Genomic DNA, 26,069 nt, shown 5'->3' on the forward strand with positions numbered 1-26,069 from the left:
AGAAATGAATGGGTACCCCAAATCTACAAGGATAGGCAGATATCACAGCCAGAGCTTGCCAGAATTCTGTTGCAATAAAATACTTGGATAACATACATTTCCATTCCCTCTTCTGAGCTGCTTGGTGCTTGCAGAAACTACGACAATCTGGTTCCTTAGATTGCCAAGGCCACTGCCTTCATCCGCCATCCGTCAATACATCCCATTGAAAGGACCTGGTCTCCACTCTGGAATTCCTAAATTCTACCTAGCAGGGAAGCAGTCAGTCAACCATCAGCTAGGTGTGTGTTGTGAAAAGTTACAGGGACCATGGGGAAATAATCAAATGGAAGTCTCCCACTGCGGCGAGCAGTACTGGATTACAATGAGGTGAGCTGGCTCCACTTCCCCCTCATATGAATGAAAACAACGTGGGAGAGGCCATCTCACATAATAGAAATGTTTCCTAATGATCATGCAGTGCTGCCCAAACCACTGGAAGCAACAAAGCCAAAACTCACAGACAACTAGAACTCTCCCAGTCAAACATGAAAATATGGACCCCACGTAGCTGTAGGATAGGCTTCAATGCCATCTTATGAATGTGTGTATACTCACTCCTTTGTCCTGTGTGGTTGCTGGAAGAAAATACTTTATTGCCCCTCAAAAGTTAACCACAGATTTATTAAAGTGACCCAGGAATTCTGGTCCTAGACATCTACCCACAGCACTATGAATAAAGTGACTAAGGAATGAATATAAGTGCTGGTTACAACTGTGCAATATATATATTGTAACCCAGAACTTAAGAAGTGAAGGCAGGAGGAATGGGAGTTCCAGGTCATCCTCAGTTACAAAGCAATTTCAAGGCCTGTGTGTGTGTGTGTGTGTGTGTGTGTGTGTATGAATCAAAAGAAAGCAGACAAAAAAAAAACTACATGTAAATTTGATATCTTTGAGAAAATACACCATTTCTTTGAAAAACATGTGAAACAGATCATCTGGCAGTGTCTAACTTGAGAAAATTAATCCTACCAGATTAAACCTTCCCAAAAAAGGAAGTCTGTGTCCATGTGCTCTTACTGGGCATCCTACTATTTTTTAAAACTACATGAGAAAAAAAAAAAAAAAAAAAAGAGGGTAATCTGTCCTGGGACTGGAGACATAGAATATGCTCAACATACAATCATACACAAAAAAAATGTTTTAAATTAAAATTTAAAAGACGGAACTCCATATAAATCTCCGTAGAGCTATAGATCTCTATATTCTCTGTAATCTCTTTAAGAGGAGAGAGCACGTCCCAGCTTGTTTCATAAGGCTCACATTACCTAAATGCCAAAGTTCAACACTGATAGCTCAAAAACACAGACAAAAAAAAAACAAACTCTAGTCCAACATCCCTGATGAGTATAGGTGCAAAAGTCTTTAACAAAAGAAAAGCAAATAGAACTCAGCAATATGTAAAAAGAATCATAAGCCATGACTAAATGCAGTTTTTCCCCCCAGGGACACAAATGTGATTGAATATTCATAATCTACCAATTTAGTCCAAAGTATTAACAAACTAAAGACAAAAATCTTTGGATCATATAGACTAATGCAATGTAAGAACTTGATGAGGCTCTATATCCATTTGTGATTTTAAAAAAATGTTCAGAGGCTCAAGAGATGGAATTGCTCTTCTAGAGGGCCACTGTTCCATTCAGCCGCATCAGTTGGCTCACAACCACCTGTAACTCAAGCTCCAGGGGAGCCAGTGCCCTCTTCTGGCCTCTTCAGGCTCCTACACTCACACGGTGCACAGAAACCCACACAGGCGTATACACATACACATGAGTTCAAAAAAAAAAAAAAAAAAATCAAAGAAGATAAATGTGAAAGGTACTTTCCTCTTGTTGAGGAGAACTTTCAGAAACAGATAATGTCATAGCGAGTGCTGGAAAACTAAAGGCTTTCCTAAGACTGGAGCAAGGCGACCGTGTCGACATCTATTGCCATATTCAGAACAACAGATGGGCTTCTACTCAGTCCACTAACTCAAGAAGATTAGTGAAAGGCACGCAGACAGGAAGGAAAAATGCATCGCCCTCATTGCAGATGGCATGGCTGCATAGCAAGTTCACTTGCACACAGGACCAACATGCAAAAGTCATCGGCCTCTCTACACACCAGGAAGGAACACATGGAAATTTAACGTCTCACGTAATCCATAATCACCCCCAACAAAAAGAGGCACAGAGGTGTAAATGTAATAAAAACATGTGCAGAACCTCTGTGCCAGGATGCTGTTGTTTTGGTTTGGTTTGGTTTGGTTCTTTTGAGGCTTGAACTAGGGGCCTTGCATAGACATTAGGCAAGCACCCCCACACCGTGGGAGAATCTGTTTTGATTTTTTTAAATCTGTTTTGTTTTTTGAGATAGTGTGTCACTGTGTAGACCAGGATGGCCTCAAACTCACAGAGATCTGCCTGCCTCTGCCTCCGAAGTGAAGGGAGTAAAGGTATGTGCCACCACCACCCCGCCCCAAAATTTATTTTTCATTTATTTAATTTGTGTGTGTGTGTGTGTGTGTGTGTGTGTGTGTGTGTGTGTGTGTGTGGTGTCTATGCATTTGTTTCATATGTGTGTGGGTACCCATGAAAGCCAGAAGAGGGCGTCAGCTCTAGAGGTGAAGGTATAGGATGTATGCCTCCCAGTGTGGGTGCCGGGAACCCTACTCGAGTCCTCTGGCAGAACAGCAAGCGTTCAACCACTGAGCCATCTCTCCAGCCTCTGTGCAAATAATTAACAAAAACTGTTTAAAGTGGTCTTACTGTGAGTTCCTCAATGCCAATATTGATCAGTGGAACACTTATAAATGAAGTGATTTTTTTTAGGGTTGTTGGTAATGTTTAAAATGTCACAGCCTTTACAAGTCCTCTGCCCCCAAATTCTGAGTTAAAAGTTTTCCTGATGGATGCAGTTTTACATTAAGGCAGGCTCAAGTACCCCAAAGACCACGGGAGAAAATAAGGAGCCAGTTTGAAAGACCATAAGAGGGAAGCCCGGAAGTGCATCCCCCTGTCCTTCCCTCCCTTGGGACAGCCGGTCCCCCGAAGCGGCTGAGATTCTAGCCCAGAGCCCCGCCCACGGGTGGTGATTGTGGGAAATTCCTGTGACTTTTGTCCTGGAACAGTAGGAACAATGATTTGGAAAGCCGCCTCTCTTTTTCTCCCTTTTACTGACTGTATTATAGATGTAGACTAGAGAAGCCTGGAATGCTGAGAGAAGCAGAGGAGGAAGACAGACCATCACTTTGACTTTTACCAAAATAATGATTTATTATACATTCAGCTATTTACAGAGATGATCTGGCTCGTGAATGTCATACAGCCTGGGTGAAATGTTCTTCCGTGTCAAAGAGTCTTCCCTGTTTCAGTTGCCGGCTTGAGTTAATATTCAAAAAGCGTGTTGCTGAAAGGAGAAAGAACAGTGGATGATGTAATCCCTAAATATAAAAGCTGCCACTTCAGTGGGTCACAGGACAACAGTCTGGTTTTCAAATGAAGTCCCCACCACCGTCCGTGGCATCCCTCCCAGCTGGCACGCAGCGCCTGTTCTGTCCTCAGGAAGATGCTCCAGCCTCTGTGACCTGAGGTTCTCAGGTGCAAAATAAGGTGAGGGCTCAGAAGGGCGGGCATTCCAATTTCAGATCTACTCTAGACCTACAGGACCTGTTATCTCTGAGCACACTGAAGAAATACAAAGGTGAAGGAAAAGGTACTGGGTGCCTCCCGTCTGGCTCAGAGCAGTGCTGTTGTGACATCATGGAGGTATGCGTTTGCACCCGGTATCCTTGCCATGTCCCCCGTGACATTGTGCTGACATGTATGTCTACTCGATGTCCCTAGGATGCTGGTAGCATTCCCCTTCTGTTAACTTAGCCTCATCTCTTTGTTTTTACCATGTTTCTTTCATTTCTTCTGATACGTACTGACCTAATGAGAGCCCTACGATCTCTCATACGCTGCCCAGGTTCTAGGAAAGGGCTCTTGAAAGGTACATGAACCTGTGGGGCTGGCTTTCCCACCTCAGCACTCTCTGCCCTCCCTGCACTCATGTCTGATGCATCCTTCCTGACTGTGGGGACCTGGCTCACAGGAACAGCTTTGGGCAAGTAGTGCAGCAGGGTCCACATTAGTGGCTCTATCGCTGTTTTTTAACTCAAAAAAAAAAAAAAAGAGGTTTTCAAAAGAAAATACTTATATACATTTCTTCTTCCTCCTCTCTCTCTCTCTGTCTCTGTCTGTGTCTCTCTCTCCCTGGTACTTTGAGACAGGATCTCTGCACAGTTCTGGCAGTGCTATGCAAACCAGATCCCCCTGCCTCTGCCTTCCAGACGCTGTGATTTAAGGTGTGTGACACCATGCCAAATTTATGTAGTTTTAAAATATAGGATGAAATCTGTTGCTGGATGATGACACTAAAAATCTTCCTGAAGTTGAAGAAGTGGGATAACACTAAATGAGAATAGAACCATTTGCCTCAGCATCACTGTCTATCTTCCAACTGACCTTACAAAAATAAAATAAGGGGTGAAATCATTATTAAACAATGATGCATGTTGAGCACACAATATCTTGATACCAGGCAGTTCACTTAAACTCCTTAAACACGGTAGCAGCTCTTCTTAAGAAAATATGCTCTCATGTTAGCGTGTTGAAATGTTTTTTTATTCTCAGCTCTCTCCCCAATCTTCTCTCTAGTCATCTTCCAGATACTTAGGCCTGAATGAAACAGCTACAAGACTCAAGTTCTCACTTCAGTGTTCTGCTGTGACACCTTCTGCTCTGAGCAATTTTGTAAGACATGATGTTGGCTACGCCACTCTGCTCTCTAGCTCTGGGGTCCCTATGGAAGCCCAGTCTCATGCTCAACCCTACCATTCCTTTGAGAAATGTCCTCCCTCAATGGCTACTATGTAGACCACTCCTTAGGCTCTGCCCTCTTGCCGTGGCCATTCATGTGGTGAGTACAAAGGCCTGGTCTCTTTCTTTCCTCATGCTCCTAAAAGGACATCTGGAGCCCAAGTATACCTGTTTCTAGTCCAGCTGCCCTCACTTAATCATGAGTGCTCACCAAAACACTCCCCAGGAAACTGCCTGCACCCAATATGCACCTCGGAACCTACTGTCTAAGGGACCCATGTTTGGATCCAGTGATTTCAAGCATCTGCTGTCATTTAGAAGTTTCACCTAAGGCAAAACCTTAAACTTGTCGTGTGAAAAGTTCACCTTGGAGATGGTTACTCCAGGAGAAGACAGAATTCCCTGGAACCTTCTTTAAGGGAGACATTTCCCCAAACATACTTGTAGCCACTTCCTGAGCCCAGCCACTCCAAGACCCTTTGAACAAAGAAGCCATGTCCCCTTTCCTCGGGAGGTAGAGACTTGGAGGAAAAGCTAGCTGTGTGGCTCAGTTGTGAGGTTCACCCCAGAAAAGCATGAACAACCAGATACAACTCCCAGAGTACAATGGATGCCTCTGCAAGAAGCCTTTACAGATGCCGAGTTCAGACTCACTGACTTACAGTGGTGATAGTAAGAGTGAAACAGTCTCAAATCAGTTAACTTAGCATAAGACACAGAAAAGTTAAAAATGAAGACGTGTGTGAAAATGGTCCAGCTCTTCCTCATGTGGTTCCCTCAGTAGGGTTTGAGTGATGTAACAGTACCCTTGACTTACGTTTTCTAGATTCATGGCTGCTGTAGTTGAACTAGTCTTCTTACGATACTTCTTCCGGGTGCAGTACACACTGACGAGGGTGATGATCAGCATCACAGCAAACACGGTGACAGTGGAAGACACAGCAATGACAATGGTGTCTCGGGTGGACCCCCTCTTCTCACACCTTCTGCCCATGTACCACCAGTCTTCTCCTGCAGGACACCTATGTGAAGAGATGTGGTGTCATTTATGGATGGCATTTAACTGTGAGCATCATCATTAAAGGGCCCCGTCACCTCCAGCGTATTTGAACACGGATAGCCGCTGACATACATAACTATCTGACCCTAGACTACCTGAAGAGATGAAACCAGCATCAGGTGGGGCAGAGAAGCGGGAAGGGGCGGTATCACAATTAATCTGATACCAGAACTGCAGCTGGGGGAGCAAGGAGAACGCCAGCTGAGGGAATCTGGTTCGCCACTGTGAGCTCCACGCTTTGCCTAAGGACTCAGCACTTCAGCGTATTCATCTAGAAAACGGGGAACTGCAGAGTCAAGGGACAAGACTGATTTGAGGATTCAATAAGTAATGAATCAGATATGTAATTCAGGCAATTAGACTGTAGTGCACTCTTTCTTCACGAATAATTGTTATGTTGGCTCCCCAGAGTCCCAAATGGAGCTCAAAATTGCTCCAAATGGAGAAACTGCTGGATAGTTTTATGTCAGCTTGACAAGAGCTAGAGTCATTGGAGAGGAGGGAGCCTCCATTGAGAAAATCATTCCATAAGATTGGGCTGTAGGCAAGACCGTAGGACGTTGTCTTAATTAGTTATTGATGGGGGAGTGCCCAGCCTTTTGTAGATGGTGCCATCCTTGGGTTGGTGGTCCTGGGTTCTATAAGAAAGCAGGCTGAGCAAGCCATGGGGAGCAAGCCAGTAACAGCACCCCTTCATGGCGTCTGCAACAGCTGCTGCTTCCAGGTTCCTGCCCTGTTTGAGTTCCTGTCCTGACTTCCTTCAGTGATGTGCTGTGATGTAAAAGTGTAAGGAAATAAACCCTTTTTCTCCCCAACTTGCTTTTGGTCATGGTGTTTCATCGCAGCAACAGAAACCCTAACTAGGACACTTGATCAATGTTACCCATGTGAATTATCAGCATCTGATTCCCAGAAGAATGAGTGAGTGAGACTGTGGAACCTGCCACGTGAACCCTCACTTGCACTCAGCTATGTCATTGTGAACAGTGCAGATGCCGCCATTCTGACATTCGACTTCGGAGCAGGCGTTCTGGACAGTCGAGGTGGGGCCTGGGTCTGGGACAACTGCCGTTGAATTAAGGTGAGATATGTCTGCAGAGAGAAAGTGCGGTGAAACTTAACTCAGCTTTTGCCTTACTTGTCGTTGGACACAGATAAAACTCAGAATTTAGGCTTGTGAGTCAGGTATGTAATCCTGATGCATGACCCAGTAGCATTTGTGGGCAGTCAAATAAAAACCAGGCAACGCTGGAGAGATGGCTGTTGGCTGAGGACTTGACTTCATTCTTCAGAACCCATGTTTAAAAAAAAAAAAGCCATATGAGGGTGTGTGTGCTTATCTTCTTAGCACTGAAGCAATGCCAGGCAGATAACTGGCTCAGAGACAGGCAGCCAAGCACCACATGAAAGTGAGAGGCAGCATCTAAAAGTGGGCCGGAGACATGGCTCAGCGGTCAAGAGCACTGTCTACTCTCCCAGGGGACCCAGATTCCATTTCCGGCAGCCACATGGTGGCTCATAACTCTCTGTAAGTCCAGTTCCAGAGGATCTAACACTCTCATACAGACATACATGCAGACAAAACACCAATGCACACCTATAAAATAAAAATAAATTATTAAAAAATGAGGCAATGGTGCCTAAGGCAGGCACAGATATCCATTGGTTTACACACACACACACACACACACACACACACACACACACCAAGGGGAGAGAGCTGGGGTGACAGCCACCATGCTTGTCTGGCAGTTGGAATTTGAGGGGACACACCCACTAACTTCTTGCCCAGGGTAATGTGTATCCCGTGTGAGGAAGTGAGATAGCAGAGATTTCCAGCCTAAAGAATTTCACTGCTGTTCCATAATGTAGTAAATAAATGTTTAACTTTTGATGCTTCAGATTAAATTGGTTTCATATTTCTAATCATTCATATTTTTTTAAATCCCACTCTTGCCCATTTCCTCTTACATTCTATGACATATCTGAAAACAAGAGCCAGAATAACACAGCAAACGGCTAAGGACCATCACAAGGAGCAAGCACACATAAGACTGTTATGTTGGTACCTTCAACAGTCAGGAGAATGTAAGCATCATGTCCTTTTATGAACTCTCTGCTCTTCAGCCGCTTTTGGGTTATGAAGACACTGGTTCCATAACCCCTGCTTCTGTTGTACTGAGTTCCATTAGGGAATAAAACCTGTACTCCCACCTTGGAAGGCCTGTCCCAAAAATAGCTTCCACTGTCTGAAAGAACAATTAACAACAATATTAATGGGCTGGGTCTAGCAGCATCATAGCTTTCAGTGGTAGGGGGAGAGCAATGAGACACAATTAGGATGAAGCTGAAGAGAATCTGTTGATGCTCTTGACCTATGATATATTCCCAGGCAAGTCACTGGAGCACAAGTCACAGTGCGTGGGGAGCTCAGGGGGGTGGGGGAGTATCACCCCTATGCATAGTGCAGGCTATAAAAACCCTTCTGTTTGTTGGGATCCAGCCCCAACGGCCTTCTGAGTTGCAGTTGGGCCTTTTAACTGAGTCAAAGCATAAAGTTGCTGAGAGTTTCGCACAGAACCACTTATCTCATAAACTGAACTAGGTGGCACTACAGTGTCATCCAGAGGAACATGTTGGGGAAAAAAATGAGAAATTCTGAATGCTTAACCCCTCCAGTTTCTGTCATGGCTTTTTTTTTTTTTTTTTTTTCTCTCTATCAGCTTCAGCTTCTACTTTTCCTGTGTCACTTTGATTCATCCTTATCATTTATAAAATTCACCTGGTAACATTCAACTTCCCATAATTCTGTTATCCCCTCTATTCCGTTTCCAGGGACAGAAGAGTATTATAGTTCCAAGTGTGATTGTGCTTCTCTGGGTGTAATTCTTTCTGAGACTTGGAATGCTGTCAGCGTCAGTAAGCCCTCTGAAGAGGCATTGAAAGGGTTAGCACCTATTTCTGCGCTGTGGCCACCAGTGTCCCAGCATCTCCATTCTGATGGTAAGCTCTCATCTTAAGAGCCGAATTGTTTTTCACTGTGCCAACAGTCAGCATGGGTGACAGAAACTCCATATCAGAGGGACTTTCCCTCCCCACAAGCTTCAGTATTGACCTCTCCTAATTATTGTACCTGCTTTGGTTAAACAGCCAAGAACAGTGGGGCTTCAAAAAGGTGTTCCTTAAAGATCACAAAGCTAAGAGATGCAAATCTTGGATCTGAACCCAAGCATGCTGGTCTGTAAAGCTAACACTCCTTAAACAATACTTAGAATTCAGGGATGATTGATTCCCAGGGCCCCAGCCCTTGCTGACATTCCTAACAGTCTTCTACCTGGAGACTGTACCTTCCACAATTCAATCTTTTTCCCTGAAGCTGAAAATCTTTACTTTGAGGCTAAACATTCCCTAAGTAACCAACTGTGCAATCTCTCACTCCCACATCCCTCCTTGAGCAATGACCACATCCCTAGACATAAAGAAAATAAGCCACAAACCATTAGTCATAGTCATCGTGGGGTCGGTGGTTATACTCCTCTGGTTGGACATGCGCAGTCGGATGTCGGGATTTTGATCCAAGAGTGTCATCGTGGCCTGTTGCCAAGGACAAGGCCATTGTAACTGGTCATCATTGGCTCCAGAGATCAGGTGGAAATAAATTCCCACATCAGTCAAGGAATTTAGATCCAAGTAAATCTGAAAAGCGTAACCTTTAGGAGAATAAAACGGAGGGCTGAGCACAGCTCCATTCTGGCTGCCAAGAAGCTGTGAGAAATTCTGTATATGCCAGACATGGTGAGGACACCTTGTTTCCGAGAGATTGATGTCATCTATAGACAGGCCACCTGACGATGCCCCGGGGCCTCTGCGTCCTTCAAATACCACTCGAAACTTCTCAGTCACTTGCAGTGTGACGTAGTAAAGTTGCCAGCTCCCGGTGGGTATTTCTGCAGAAAGAGTCATTGTCTCAAGGGGGATGAAGGACTGTGAATTCTGTACTGATGTGGTCAGTGTTAGAGTTCTAACCTTCAAAGGCAAATGATGGCCCCAGAGCCATTGATTCTAATGAATGTGGAGGGCGGTTTTCTCACTTTTTGATCCCAAGATCATTGACTTAGGGGTGTTTAATAATTCACACAGCAGCTTCTCAGCTAGATCACCCTTTCTCAGAGATGGGAAAGGACCCAATTCCTGAGTGCTACCTGCTTGCTTGCAAGTTACCTGGCATTCTGTATTGATTAACAGTTGAGCCCATACTCTGACAAAGACTTTTTAAAATATACTTATAATGTAACTGGAATACTTAAATTTCAGCAGCATTAAACAGGAATCTACAAACCCTGGGATACCACACCTGTCCACAGCAAGTGACGCCAGGCTACAAGTACTTACTTGATGGTGACAACCCCTCTTTTCTGCCCTCCACTTCTGGCCTATCTCCTGCCTCTAGCTCACTGCATATGGGAGACTTTTTCCACTCATGTAAGCAGGCAATTAGAGGATGAATCTCTGTTTCAGTCATACAGTGCCTTTGGCAAGAGGAAAGCTGAGAAGTGAAACAGTCAAACCACCACATACCCCTGCTCCAATAAGAAACAGTACACGAAAAATCTTCAGAAGCCTCCCCACCCCCGCTGCGACAACGGGGAAAAATCTTGTCAAACTATCAGTTAACACACACTGGCTGGAAACTCAACTATATCAGCATTTAGTGAGAATTAAAATTGCCTGGAAATAAATTATAAATATTCAGATTACAGACCGAACAAAAATCTTCCATTTACATTTGAAGGTTTGGCTTCGTTATGCTCATTCCCACCCAGCCTAAAAGGGCTGATAAGCAGGTTCCTGCGAGTCTTGTTACTGTCTTTAAATGACAGACCCACAGGTTGCTAGCGGGACAGATCTTCATTTCAAACCCAGACAATGACCTATATTAATATTTGCATTAATATACATATTAATGAATAATATATACTGACAAAAGCAAAATATATAGCTTTAATATCTAATATAACCTCATATATAATGTATATGCACAATGCATGCATATTCCTTGTGAGATTAAAACCTCATAGGTGTCCACAAAGGTGTACGTAGGTGAACAGAAAGCAGCATCTGTATCTCAGAAGCTTTCCTGAGTGAGAGGAGCCATGATGTATGGGGCAGTATAGATTCACCTTCTGTCATTAAATTAAGGGGTCAAAGTAAACAAGGGGGCATAGTCTGTTTGCTGTGATGGTGGTTAATCATGAGTGTCAGCTTGACTTAGAATCCCCATGGAGCCCAGCCCCTGTGCAGGTCTGTGAGAGATCTTCTAGATTAGGTCAAATGAAATGGAAAGACTCATCGTAAACATGGGCAGCGCCATTGCAGGCGAGGGTCCTAGAGTGTGTTCAAAGAACCTGAGCCGCTGCCACCAACCTTGGTCTCTCGGCTTACTGGCCACAGAGGCAGTGTGACCAGCTGCCTCGGGCAGCCGTGCCTTCCCTGACACCATAAGACTGAGCTCTCACACAGTGGTCCGTAGTAAGCCCTTGCTTCCTTCCTTCCTTAAATTGCCTTTGTCAGGAATCTTGTCATAACCATGAGCAAAGTAACTCAGACAGAAGGCACGTCCCTTCCTTCCCTATCTGCTTTAACACGTGCTCAGCTGGTCCTCCTCTCCAACACGTGGTTGATGGCAAACCCTCCTCCCCCCAGAGATAGCTCCCACAGTGACATCACTTCCTGTCCTAGCAAAAGCCTTTTAAGCTGGAAGTAGATAGAGTTCTTTTTCCATTTGAATGGCAAGTTGGTAAGAGTAGGCCATGGTGAGAGAAAATGAGAGGTCCCCAACAGTGTTTATTTAGGGACAGGGCAAGTCCTCCTGAAGCCAGTTCCTCCTTCATCCATCCCATAGCTTAGGTTTGTTTGTTTGTTTGTTTGTTTGTTTGTTTGTTTGTTTTTAGCCATCAACCCTCCCATATTGCCCATGGTTCACCACTGTGAATACACACTTATCCTTACTGCTTGTCTCTAACGGAAGCCCACAGTTTCCAGAGAGTGGCTCTGTCTTCTAAGTATCACATAAAGGACCCCCCTTTTAACCTCCTTATCAAACAAGACAGATCAAGTTCCATTGGAAAGCCATCAGCCCCTGCTCTGCTTCAAGCTGCCGCCTTAAGTGACAAGACCGCCTCACCCTGAAGCCACCCTGTCGGAGCGTGGATGCTGTACCTTTAATTTCTCTCTGGAGGGTTAAGACACCGGCTGGGTTGCCCGAAGTGTACTCCAGGGTGTAGATGTTGAGCTGGTCACTTGAGCTTCCACTGTTGAACAGATAAAACTCCAAGCACTGAAACCCTCTCTTGGGGTACAGCACCCTGCTCTCCAGCACCGCTGTGGCCCCCTCGCCCCAAGAGCTGGTATTGAAATGCATGAAGAAGCCGGAGTCTGTTCAGAGGACAAAAGCGGAGTGGAGAAAAAGAAGACTTTCAGGATTGCTAGCCCTGAACAGGTGCCTGTTTCATTTAGTATCTGCTTAGTGCCCACCGCACACAAAGGCTATAATCAGGCTGTGGCCCCCAAAGTTCATGCAGTTGAAATAACTTCCACATTTTTATGGTGATGACATTTGGAAGGATGACCAGGATAGCATGAAGTCACCTAAGTATATGTGGTTTTATGAGTAAATAAGACTTGAGCCAGCAGAAGATTCCAGGTAATCAGGTGATGACCCTAGCCCTATGATGAAGCAGCATGTCCCTCAACAAATGACAAGCAGACACCAGGCGTCCTGATCTTAAACTTCCAAGTGGCAGTTTTCAGACATCATAAGAAAGTGTTACTTTAAAAAATTATGTATCCGGTCTTAGGTAATCAGTTTTAGCCACAGAAAAGAAATCAAATAGATGTTATACTAGGCATTTAAAATACAGTTTTACAAGCTGGGCATAGTGCCTCATGCCTGTAATCCCAGCACTTAGGGAGGCAGAGACAGGGGCATCTCTGTGAGTTCAAGGCCAGCCTGGTCTATGAAAGAAAATATAGCCAGATATTTCACGAATGAGGCCTAGTCAGGCAATCTTTCTCTTACTATAGATATTAGCTTCCAAAACCAGGGAGAAAGTCTTCTCTAGGTATTTTGGTACCTAGAACCCAGAATTATATCCAGCTATGATTCTAAAGCTAAGTAACTCAGCCCCAGCCATGCACACTGGAGTCACCTATATTCTGTGATGTGCTAGAAAAGAACAACATGGCCTCTCAAAAAAAAAAAAAAAAAGATCCCTTCCAAGAGGTTCCCATCCTGCTCTGTGTGCACACAGATGGAGTCCTCACAACACCAAACTGTGATCTGTAGAAAGAAAAGCGTTCTGAGTGAACAAAAGCAGAGACCCACACTCTTTTACCACACATAAGGTTCATTCCTTTGGAAAAACAGAATGGCTTATCATTAATAATTCTGGCAGAGAAGATGAAGAGATGGCTCAGGGGTTAAGCGCATCTTTCAGAGAACCGGAGTTCCATTCCCAGCCCCAGCATCAGGCAGCTCACAGAGGATACGGCTCTTCTCAGGGCACCTGCCTACCGCCCGGCTCACACAGACACGTGATTAAAATAAAGCAAAGCCTGATACCTTTGCACTGGCCCATGTTGGAGTGATCGTTCTCGGGACCCCCGAGGACCCATGAAACCCGTTGCCAGTCAGCATTATCCGCTGAGCCTTGGATCATGCCACAGATATTCTCCAGCTCAAAATCACAGGAGTCCATAAAACTCAAGGAAGAAGCTACAAGGGCAGAGAAGGAAAGAGTTGTGAACCCTCACACAGCACAGCGACCGAAGTGGTGAAAGTGATCACAGAACTGTGAGGAACGTCACTCTGAAGGGACCATGCAGCTGACTGTGGGACCTGCCAACTGCAGACACTTGCGTGTCTGCAGAGCCCAACAGTCTCACATGTGCGAATGCAAAGCCCGTATCAACTCTTTTTTGTTCCGTCTATCTGTAGAAACCTGAGTCAATATTCCTCCTCGTTAGTCAAACCTCTATGACACAGCAAAGGTTATCTGCAGCATAACCGCACATTTCATCCTAGCTTAAAAGAGCTTTGAGTATAGAAAGTCTGCATTTGAATTAGCAGAACCGCAAACATCCGTACGGGGTGCATGCGTGCAAGGATTCAGGCTGTTTTACTAAATCTCAAGGGCAAACACTTCACGAAGGAAAGTGCTGAAAGTGGCTGGCAGATTGGGGCCTGAGTGCTTTTCCGCCTTTTTTGCTTTAAATCTAACTTTCCTAATCTCGGAAAACCCAAAGGTATAGAGGGCATCCCTTTTTTCAGCAAGGCGGGGGAAAACAAGGGTCATTTCAAGATGTCCATCACCTACAGCAGTTATACAGCTGGTTCAGCTTCGACAGGTCATAGTCACTGAAGTCCATTCGCTGGCCAATCACATCCTCAAAGTCGGAGATCCTTGTGACGATGGTAGGCTCAGTGCCATTCTGAAAGGCAGTTTTACTGTAGTGCATTACCGAGGTGTAGTCATAGGGGACATTCAGGGAATCGGACACAGTGTCATCGTAGATGTTGAAATTGTGTTCTCTGCCTGAATATATATTAAAAAAAAAACTTTCATTATTTTACACTCATAAAACTAAGCTACTCTCACTAAACAACTGTTAACTGAGAAACGTGAAATGTAATAGAATGAACTTCGCACACGTTGTGTCCTGAGCGTCAAGGGCTCCTGTCTTTGGGCCTGACATCAATGATGATAGCAACAGTCAAACTGACACACCAGCACTTCCAGTGCAGCCAGAAGTCTAAGGTCCCACCGACCGCTAATGGAAAGGAGGGTTCTCTGAAGCAGTGTGGGGACACTCAGCCTCCACCCAGCAACGATGGAGGCTTAGAGGGCTCACAGCCCATCAGGGGAGAAGCACGACTTTGAGGAGTGTGCTAAAATGATAACATGGACCAGAGACGTTAGAAAAGATGGAGGTGAGCTGAGCGGTGGTGGCGCACACCTTTAACCCCAGCACTTGGGAGGCAGAGGCAGACAGATCTCTGTGAGTTCAAGGCCAGCCTGGTCTACCAAGTGAGTTCCAGAACACCGAGGCTACACAGAGAAACCCTGTCTTGAAAAAACAAAAAGAAAAAGAAAGAAAGGACGGACATAGTTGAGGACTCCAAGGTTACTGTAATTCTTGGCATATGCATTTAATGGCTATGGTTCACAATAGTGTATTATACCTTAAAATTGCAACTAAGTTACTGCCTTATCTACAAGGTGCCTTCTCACACACACACACAAAAATGCTGAGTGAGGTGACAAGCACGCTAATTGAATTTATTTTAAATGAGATGTTAAATGCACACATAGCCAATACCATCCCGCTGCCCAAAATACATATATAATTGTAAATTTAATGCTATGTTTGAGTCATAATAAGCTCCCAAGACAATCATCTTAAAACATTGAACTGAGTCTATTTAGAGAAGATGGCAGGCTGCTTAGCGTCCTGTTCTTGGACAGGAACCTGATATCAGATGAAGTGTATCTGGTCTCCAAAGCTCGGACACCCATCACCACGCTGGTGCTGGTGCTTTCCTGCTCAGAAAGCTGACCTGTAACTAAGGGTCTAAGAGAAACATACCTGACAGAATTCTGTCCCAAACTATAGTGACATAGTCATCCCGGTCAGCGCGCGACTGCTCGTGCCAGAATCCCAGGGCGTGGAGGAACTCGTGCTGAACGGTCGCTATTCGGTCACAGTTGGTCCCGATGGACAGCTCTTGCTTTCCAACATGCCTGTTTCCTACTGAGGACCAGCACCTGATGCAGACCAGGGACAGGTCGTTTGCATGAGGCACTCAGAGGCCGCAAGACAAGGGTCACGAGACAGAGGTCTCTCTGCCTAGTCCACTTGTTTACCTACATACGTCCTCCCTTGTTGTGGGGGAGGACACTGAACTGCTCTCAGCATAAAAACAACTTGTAGAACAGATAATTTTTAGAGAATTTACCTCAGGACCACCAGGCAACCGTTTTTCAGACGGTTGTTCTGTCCTGTGTAATTTTATTGTTTATCTCTGCACATGTGTCTCTGGATACAAGCATGTGTTTGGATGCCCTCAGAAGTCAGGAGGGAGTGAAATCCCCTGCAATTGGAATTACAGGGGGTTGTAAGCCACCTGATGTAGATGCCGGGAGCAGAGCGTGGTTCCTCGGCAGGAAGGACAGTCGAGTTATTTCCTCAATTACGAAACAGGAGTTTTATAGGAACAGTAATTACTCAGAGTCACTGTGTTCAGGTCAATGACTCTGCTACCTTTCAGGTAATAAGACTTAGGCAGTTAAAGCAAATTCACGCATAGTCTACAGTATGTTTTGCTTGAAGAGAAAAATGAAGAGCATTCAGTTATAAACGAGGTGAAATTCACAAGGCCATAGGATAAATGACATCAGTTCTCGCTGACTGTATGGTGACATTGGTGGTCTGGTTGAGTTTACGAAAACATTTTCTATTTACTTATTTTAGTGTATGTGTATCTGTGTACGCATGTTTATGTAGGTGGCACACATGTGGAGGCCAGATAGAGCATCTTCCTCAGTTACCCCCCCCCACCTTATGTTTTGAGTCAAGATCTCCACAGAGCCTGAAGCTCAGCAATTTGGTTAGGCTGGCCGGCCAGTGAAGTCCAGGAATCTGCCTTTGTCTCCCCAGAATGAAAAGCTGCCTAATACAGTCTTTCCTTTCCTTCCTTCCTTCCTTCTTTCTTTCTTTCTTTCTTTCTTTCTTTCTTTCTTTCTTTCTTTCTTTCTTTCCTTCCTTCCTTCCTTCTTTCTTTCTTTTCACATGGTACTGGGGATCTGAGCTCAGGTGGTCTTCAAGTTTATGCAGAAAGGATTTTAGAAACTGAGCCATTTCCCCAGCACCAGGTTGACTGTCCCTACCTTTCTTCCTTCCTTCCTCCCTCCCTTATTCCCTCCCTCCTTTCCATCCTTCTTTCATCCCTCCCTCCCTTATTCCCTCCCTCCTTTCCATCTTTCTTTCCTTCCTCCCTCTCTTCTTCTCACCCTCCTTTCCATCTTTCTTTCCTTTCTCCCTCCCTTATTCCCACCCTCTTTTCCATCTTTCTTTCCTTCCTCCCTCTCTTCTTCCCACCCTCCTTTTCATCTTTCTGTCCTTCCTTCCTTCCTCTATTCCTCCCTCCCTTCTTTCCATTCATCCTTCCTTCCTTCTTTCCTTCATCCCTTCCTTCCTCCCTCCCTCTCTCCCATCCTTCCTTCCTCCTGCCCTTTATTTTTCCCCTTTCCTCCTCTCCTGCTTCTCCTACTTCTTAGTTCTCTCCCTTTTTTCCTTTTCATAGTACTGTGGCCCTAACCCAGGTGCTTACACACACTAGGCAGGCCCTCTACTGCTGTGAAAACATTATTTTATTATTATTATTTTTATTATTGATATAATATAATAATAAATAACTTTGTTATTTTTTATGGCCAGAAAAATCAGGCCGAAAAGTCATGCTCTGCACAGATAGCAAAGGAAGCTGTGGCCCCACCCGAAGGTCAAGCAAGTCCGTGGACTGTTGCTGTGGTGGCATAACGCTTTGGGGAACAATAGTCTCCTCAGAACCTTAGTAGAACAACCCTCAAACTTACCCACTGCCCTTGAACACTGATATATAGTTGGCTTCTCCAGACCAAGGTTTGAAGTCAATGCACGTTTTAAGGCGATAGCGCTCAAACGCATTGAGAATCACTCCTTTGGCATTCATTTCTGACAGAAGACAAGAAGTGTACATTGAGATCTGTCTCTTTTATTTTTTAATATGTATTCATTTGCTTATTTATGTTCTCTTTCCAAGACAGCCTGCTGTGTCCTTAAAATAAGGCAGTATGCCATGGCCACCACGAGTGTCTTAGAATGGGCTGTACATGCTGCCTGTTAGGAAAGCTTCGAGAGAAGAATTTCCACCCTGCGTTGAACCGTTCTGAGAATCAAGCAGAAAGTGTGTCAAGGAATCACAAGCTGTGGACACCTCTACCAAGTTAAGCTGTCCTCTTGCCTTGTGTCTTTACTATCCCAGGCCTTGGCTAGCTCTGGGTCATTGGTGGAAATGACCTGGCTCATGTGAATAGTCCTTGGCATCTCAAGGACAAAGAAAGAGTTCCTGAAAATTCCAGGATCCCAGCAAACAGTGGTTCAATTCCAAGGACCCACAAGGTGGAGAGGGCCTCCGTCTCCCACAGGCACACTGTGCATGCACAGAATTCATTTAAAAAGACAACATAACAGGTAGGCTCCTGGGAGGACATGGGTGTGACTCTAGCTGAAACTCCTAACGGGGGGGGGGGGGACATGAACACTGAAGTGACCGCCTCCTAGCCAGGTATATTAGTGAAAGGAGGGGAACAACAACCCACCAACAAAACCTGTGTTCCAAAACTTAGCCTTCCTACAAGAAGCACAGCAATAAAGAGGGAACAAAGATTGGGGGAAAGTCCAACCAATAGTTGGTCCAACCTGAGACCCACCCCAAGGCAGAGACCGAGCCCCTGACACCAATAATGATGCTCTGCTATGCTTGCAGACGGGAGCCTAACTTGACTGTTTCTAACACGGACTCTATTGTCTGCTTTCAGATCACTTCCCCCTGTTAGGGCTGCCTGGCCTGGCCTCAGGGATTAAAGATATGCTCAGTCCTGATGTGACTTGATGTGCTGGGAAAGGCTGATATAGGGGGAGAGGGGGTCCCCTTTTCTGAGGAGAAAGGAGGAGGGGAAAGGAGAAGAGAGGACTGAATGCACACACACACACATGTGCAAGCACACACACCATGCATGTGTGTGCACACGTGTGCCACATTTTTGTGCATGTGTGTGGTGTGTGTACATGTACACACACATGTGCTTATGTGTGTACATATGTGTATTCCTGCTTGCATGCACGTGGTCACGTTTGTCTGTGTGCACACATGTGGAGTCTGGAGATGATACCAGAACTCATCCTCCACTGCTCTTCCACCTTAGCCATTAAGGGAAGAGGTCTGTCAGTCAAACTCAGAACTTGCCGATATGGCTAATCCCCACAGCCAGTTTCCTCTGGGGTCCATCACCGCCAGGGAGGACGGGATTGCAGCTAACGCCCCCACACACCACAGCATTGGTGTGGGGGCTTCTAAAGGTCTGACGTCTCATCATCGTGCTTGCCGTCTCTCCAATCCTCTTCTGACTTTTTAATAATTTAATACTAAACTACGAATTTTTTTTTCCCTGAAAAAATAAAAGACAGTGGATTCTTGTTAACATCTGGATTTAGCAAAATGAGATCTTGGCGAGCAATGCCATTTTCTATCCATTTGTCTGACTGGTTATTTTGTAGGTTTTACTCATCTTTAGATCCTGTACTGGACGAGGTTGTACAGAGCTGGAGAGGTAGCTCAGTCGTTAAGCTCTTATACTGGAAAGGGCTGGAATTAGTTCCCAGAACCCACATACAATGGCTCACAACAGCTCCAGGGATTCAGCGTCTCTTCTCGCCTCTGCAGACAAGGTACATGCGTGTTACTCTCTCACCTGGCGTGCATACACACACATGACTAAAAGTAATGAAAATGAATCTTAAAAAAAAATCCTTTAGGGTCTGGGAGTTATCAGTGGTTTTCCATCTGCCTAGCATGTCCAAGGCCCTGGAATCTATTGCCAGCTCTGCAAGAAATAAGTGAATACCTAAACATGGGAGGCACAGCTTTAAACTAAAGAGTGTTGGTGATGGAGAGATGCTTGGTGGTTGAGAATATGTACTGCTCCTCCAGAGGACCCAACCTGGGTTCCAGGGCCTTATCAGGTGGCACACACCGACTGTAGCTCCAGCTCCAGGGAGCACAGCCCTCCTCTCTGGTACCACAGACACTCATGTCCATAGGCACAGCAGGGGAGGGGGGAGAGAATATGAAATAAGAATAGCAATAAAATATAGAACAAACCTTATTAAAACCGAGAATGTTTCCCTAATCTTTATGTCCTTAGCATTCAACATAAAGTAAATTCTCCATCAAGGCTGACAGAAATGATCTTATATTAGTCACAATCCAACAGATATTCAGTTTGGAATAGTTAAGATGTTTTAATTATTCACTTTGCTTATTTTTTTAAAAGTAAATGTACATAGCCACACAACGGAACAACAACAACAACTAGCCTTAACATCACACAAGGCCATTCTGGTAGACATTAATTCTATCATCTCAGGAACACACAGTAGCTATGGAGACTCCGAAGTGTGTACTAACCCAAGCTATCTTCTAGAACATACGGAATGGTGTGTGGCCATCTATAGACATCTCCAATGATGGAATTCTTTCCTTGTGCCTGTCAAGGATAAATATGAAAAGAATCAGATAAGTAAATTGGACAAAGCTAGCCAATAATCAGTCTGTAAACAAGTGAAATTTACAGTCCTTCCTGCTAGCTCAAACCAATGGGGGCATGTGTCTAAAATTTTTTACCATAATTCAATAAAGTTTACAGACAGAAATAACTAATTATTATGCTGACATACAGTTAAAGAAGAAATGATACTCAAAATAAAAGACTGTCAGAAACCACGCTAAAAGGCTGGTAGGTGTTTAGCTATTAAAAGCACAGAGGAATGGGCTGTCGACACCTCCACAGTTAGGACAGCTTTGCTGCTCTGGAAGAGGTTCAGTTCCAGGCACCCATGTACGCATACTGCATGCATGTGGTACACATGAACTCATGCAGGCTCTAGGGGAGCGTTCTAGCCAGGAGTGTCAGCAGACACGTAGATCTGCAGTATCTTGTACACATTCACATGCAGCGTGCAAATGGAGCCTGGAGCTTGGGGCTGCGGCAGGACCAGCGTTACCCACTCCCAGTCCATGGTCCAGAGGTGGCATGTAAAGCTCTGGCTCAGGAGAGACGGAGAAGCAGCAGCTAGAAAGAGGGGGTCAGGACCAGGAGGAAGCCTTGAGATGGCAGCTTCCTCTCCTGTTTCATCTCTCCTCCCCTACCCCCTTGGCTTGCCTCTCCCCCTCCCCCTTCTCTCTTCCCTTCACCTCTTCCCTCAACTCCTCCTCCCTTCCCTCCTCCCTTCACCCTTTATCCCTCAGGGTTCGTTCCCTTTCCTCTCCTTCTCTTTTCCTCTTCCCTTTCTTCTTTTTGCTCTCCCCTCCCTTTCACTTTCCCTTCCCCCTCCTCTCCTCTTCCTCTTTTGCTCCCCTCCCCCTCCTCTTCTTTTTGTACTAGCAAAATCAAATCTGAGCAAGAGCCTGATTATTCCACTGTATCCGCAGCTTCTCTTTGACTTTTTATCTCGAGACCGCTCTAACTGTGTGGGCCAAGCTGGCTTTGAACCTGTGGCTCTCCTGCTTTGGCCCTCTGAGCAGGGAGGATTACATGTCTGAGCATCACGCATAGCTCTGTCTCTTCAAGGAGGATTTGAGAGGTGAGCCTCCAGTGTGTGGGAGAGATCACAGAGTACATTAGGGGAAATTTAAAAGTTTGCTCTACTAAATACTATCCATGTCCAAGGTTTGTATATTTTGAATTATGGATGATATTGTTAATTTGTCTATTTTCTAAGTTTATATAAACTTCTACAACATAACAAGGATAAATACATTATTAGGCATCTCTGTTTGATTCCATCACCTACAAAAGATAGTAAGTTCTTAAATATTTTAAAATCTGGTAAACAAAACAAAACAAAACAAATCTTAATTTTCTTTTTAAAAAGTTCTTAAGACACTTTTGTTTGTTTGGTTGGTTGGTTGGTTTTGTTGTTGTTGTTGTTATTCGATTTTTGAGACAGTGTGTCACCGTGTAGCCCTGGCTGGACTAGAACTGACCATTTAGACCAGGATGGCTTCAAACCCAGAGATCCATGTGCCTCCTCCCAAGTACTGGGATTAAAGGTGTGTGACAGGACACCATGTCCAGGAAGATACTGAACTTTTAAGCCCTCTTAATCCACGTACGCAGCCACAGGTCATCTGGGTGTCAGGGTAGTTACATCCGAATCAGCACTCTAAACACTGGTGTGGGAGAGCCCCCCCCAACATCATTATTTATACCTGACTTCAGGGGGAAGGTGAAATAATAATTAATAATAATAACATTTCTTGTGACAAAAAGCCTGCCATTGGAGATATTTACAAGTTCAGTTTTATTTTACTTCAACTAGACAAAATCCGTGAAGTTAAAAAAAAAATCCATGAAGTTCTGTTTTTAAACAAAGATTCTCCTTATTGCTGAAATAAAGGGAATTTAATAAAATCAACAATAATAAAAATCAATAAATAAAGATAATAAAATATCAATAATAAAAATGCAATAATAAAAATCAGAGCACCACACGTGTGTTAAGTGATAGTGGATTTCACCACACAGAAACCTAGACAACGGAGATATAGCTATACATGAGCCCTTCCAGGGTGGTGTGCTCATTGAGCAAGTGCCACAGGGCTGCTGCGGCTTCTGAACTGTACCTCAGCACCGTCACCCTCAGCTGCTCACAGCTGACTTTCACGGTTCATCATGCAAGCATCATTGCAACTCACCTCGAGTTTGATGTCTCCCTCAAAAAGGTCCAGTCCCAAATCTAAGACAAGAAGTGAGAGAAGTTATGTTATCACGTTGGCTTTCTGTGCCACACAATAGATAATGTTTTGAAAATTCCAAAGGGAGAGGGGCTCGAAAGACCCCTCCCATAGGGATCTGAAGGCAGTTTAATGGTTGCTGGGGGTGGGAGAGATGTTCGCTTCATCAGTGTGGCCAGTGTTAAGTTGCCATAGACTTCTAAATGGTCCCTCACTCAGACTTTTTAAGTAACCCTAATGAAGCTCATCAATTCACAAGAGAAAAAAGCTAAACAAAGCATTGAAGGTAGAAATGGACTAGGTGACAAGGGGATGGAGATTGGTGGGCGTTTAGGGAAAATGGTGTGGGTTAGAGACGGTAATGGGTAGATATGATCAAACGTGTTACATACACGCATAAAAATGCCATAATGAAAGCCATCATCATATGCAAGTAATACATGATAACAACACAAATTAAAAGGGGCCCTGAAAGATAGCTCAGCCAGGAAAAGGTGCTGCCACCAAGCTTTGACAACCTGAGTTTGATCCCTGGGAACCCATATGGGGGGAAAAAAGAATCAGCTCCCAGAAGTTGGGTCACACACACACACACACACACACACACACACACACACACACGTAACAATTAATAATAATAAATATTTAAAATATAATAAAAATGAAGAAAAATCCACAAACCTTCATTGATATCAAATATGTCTTGATCAATTCCCTCATCCATATCTTTGACTGAAATAACAAAAAACACATTGACCATTATGTTCATGAAAGGAAAAAAAAAACCTCATTAATCACACAATCAGAAGAAAACAAGTTTTTGCCTCAGATTCTCATTTAGCTTGCGTTGATTAATTGATTGAGACCTTCCTGTGAGCCAGATTGGGGGCCAGACAGGAGACTTTTGAATGTGTGCTCTGTTCTTTCCATCCCTTGAGTGTCAGATGACCTTAAGAAGACGTTGGTCATGCTGTATGTCAGTAGACATAGCTTAGAAGGCGGGACTAAATGACTAAATAGAAAATGAATGTGTAAAATTGTTTCACCCAGAAAGCCACTGTACGGGCCTTTCTCCTGCTTCTATTTTTCAGATGGGCAGCTGGGTCCTGGAAAGTGGACAAGAGAGTGTTCCCTGGTGAATTAAAACAGCCAGCATCCGATCAGAGTTTGTCATTCCTCTGCTTGGATTACAAATCTGCAGTCCCGACTTCCGCTCAGCAGCGGTACATCCTGGATGAGTCTGCGCCCTTGATTCATCACGTGACTTTACTGCACTGCAATCTAGAGCAAAACTCAAAACAGACTCACCAAACTTTTCTGGAGCTGGCTGGAAAACAAAGACATAAAAAAGGTGTTATTACAGTGCTTGTGATATATATGATATTTTGAGCTCCAAGTTTGGATTTCTTTGATGATCATTTTTAAAGTTTTTTCATGTACTTATTTATGGTGTGTGTTACACAGAGGAAAAACTTGTGAGCGGTAGTCAGCTCTCTCTCTGGGCTATGTCAGTTCCTAGGCTTGAACTCAGATCATCAGCCTGGGTACCTAGTGCTGAGCCACCTGTTGAGACATCTCATAGGCCCTAATTTTGTATTTATTTTTGAATGCAGGGTCTCTCTGTAGTTCAAACCGGAACTCACTTTTTAGTCTAGGCTAACCTTGAACTTGCTACAATCCTCCTGCATCAGCCTCCCAAGTGGTGGTTTGCCAAGCATGAGCTGCAGTGGTTCTAAGGTACAACCAGACAGTCCTTTTTATTAAAAAGATGTAACGTGTTCTCCCATACACCCCAGACAAGTAAGCTAGAGTCTATATGACATTTGACCAGATGATTATCATTACTTCTTAAAGACACTGAAGCTTCCCACTAAATGAGTGTAAAGGTAGCAACAATAACGAGAAACAACAAAAACAACTTCAAAGCTTGAAGAGAGGGCAATACACAAGACTCCAGCCCTTGTGTAAGCATTCACTTTAGACATGTTCTCCTCTTGGGGCAATGCTTGGAAAAGATAAATCTTTACTCCCAGTTAATAACAGAAACTTTACCCAATACTGCTCTACATTCGTGTTCACTTTCATGTCTCTCCCAGGAGTCCACACTCAAAAACCATACCAAATATCTAAGCAAAATACCAATAAGTAGATTCTGTGGTTAAAAAAAAATGATACATACAGTTTTTTGTTGTTTTGCTTTTTGTTTGTTTCTGAGAAAAGTTCTCTCTGTCTAGCCCTACCAGCCCTGTAGACCAGGCTGGCCTTGAACTCAGAGATCTACCTGCCTCTGCCTCCCAAGTATTGGGATTAAAGTCATGTACCACTATCACATGGCTAAAATCCATATATTTTTCAAACAGATCGCAAACAAATTACTAAAGAAGTCAGTGGAACTGGAAGACAGTCCCTGGGAGCTATGCCTAGGTTTTCCAACTTAAGGCAACTTGGTTCCTGGATCTTAAGTGTTCTATTTGACTTTGTCACCACCTGATTTGGATGAGTACCATGAGTTATATGATACCACACAAAAACATGCTGTAAAAAATGTAATGCTGCATCACACAAGTGTAAAGTACAATCACATTCAAATGCAAACCGGCAGCTGAGCTGAGGAACACTGTAGAAGGGTTAAGAAGACAATGGAATAAACTGGTCAGATGGCTACTGTCGGTTTTGACAGCAAGTGCCCTAGTCTTCTCAAACAGCAACCACACAGCACATATTCACAGACGACCCCGTCGCATCTACAGAAAGAGATTTACAAGTAGCTACTCTGAGCCAGTTAAACACGCGTGACAGGGCACCTCGTATCTGTAATTCTCCAGTCCTTATTTATACACCATCAGATCAACGTCCTGCATTAGAAGTTCCAGCTAAAGGATTCCCTCGGCCATTAAAACTTTCATATGATACCTTGAATTGGCTTGGCATACAAACTACCCGGGACTGCTGGAATATTAGTTTAGACTGACAATGATGCAGGAGAGAAACTCTTTCTTCACTGTTAGACTCTGAAAATGTGGACACTGGCTCTGACACTTGCCAGTCTTTACCCAGGTCAAGTTATGGCAATAGCAACCGGTATGTCACTCGGCAAGGAAAATGGCTTTCAAAACTCACATTCACTGTCTTCTCAAAAGGAAACCTGTCAGTTCACAACAGTGAAGCAGAGAGGAAAATGTGATTTTTCTGTCACACTCTCTGGACCTCTCTGGCAGAGCGGCCTAGTGGCCTCTTATACCCAATATCCTGCTAGTCCCTGTCCACCAGAAAGAAACACTTCTTTAAGAGCAACATTTTGAAATATGCAAAACAAAGCATGAGCAAACAACTATCTATGGTTGATATCGATGGGTCCCCAATATTTCTTATTGCTTTCTTACCAAGCCAGAAACCAGGAGAAATGTGGCAAGAATCAGAAACCAAAGCTGATGCCAGGTATCCATACTGTGGCTTCCAGCTGGAAGTTGCAAGCTGTGGCAGTCATGGTAGAGCTGACTTTTAA

The 26,069-nt window shown here is 44.3% G+C and overlaps 1 protein-coding gene across 1 annotated transcript; it reads right to left on the reverse strand.

The window, feature by feature from the left end:
* Nucleotides 1–3,276: 3,276 nt before the first annotated feature.
* Nucleotides 3,277–26,069, reverse strand: Mep1b (meprin A subunit beta). The gene is made up of 15 exons (XM_055625610.1): nucleotides 25,948–26,069; nucleotides 23,873–23,891; nucleotides 23,246–23,296; nucleotides 22,526–22,566; nucleotides 20,237–20,315; nucleotides 17,604–17,721; nucleotides 15,595–15,773; nucleotides 14,325–14,543; nucleotides 13,571–13,723; nucleotides 12,169–12,384; nucleotides 9,447–9,896; nucleotides 8,019–8,198; nucleotides 6,909–7,041; nucleotides 5,707–5,911; nucleotides 3,277–3,435 (listed from the first exon to the last, which is right to left on the reverse strand). The coding sequence occupies exons 1-15, from the start codon at nucleotides 26,008–26,010 to the stop codon at nucleotides 3,421–3,423; spliced, it is 2,121 nt and encodes a 706-aa protein (XP_055481585.1). The 5' UTR covers nucleotides 26,011–26,069; the 3' UTR covers nucleotides 3,277–3,420.

The sequence above is a fragment of the Psammomys obesus genome, unplaced genomic scaffold, assembly GCF_907164565.1.
Source record: "Psammomys obesus unplaced genomic scaffold, mPsaObe1.curated_primary_1811, whole genome shotgun sequence".
Lineage (NCBI taxonomy): Eukaryota > Metazoa > Chordata > Mammalia > Rodentia > Muridae > Psammomys > Psammomys obesus.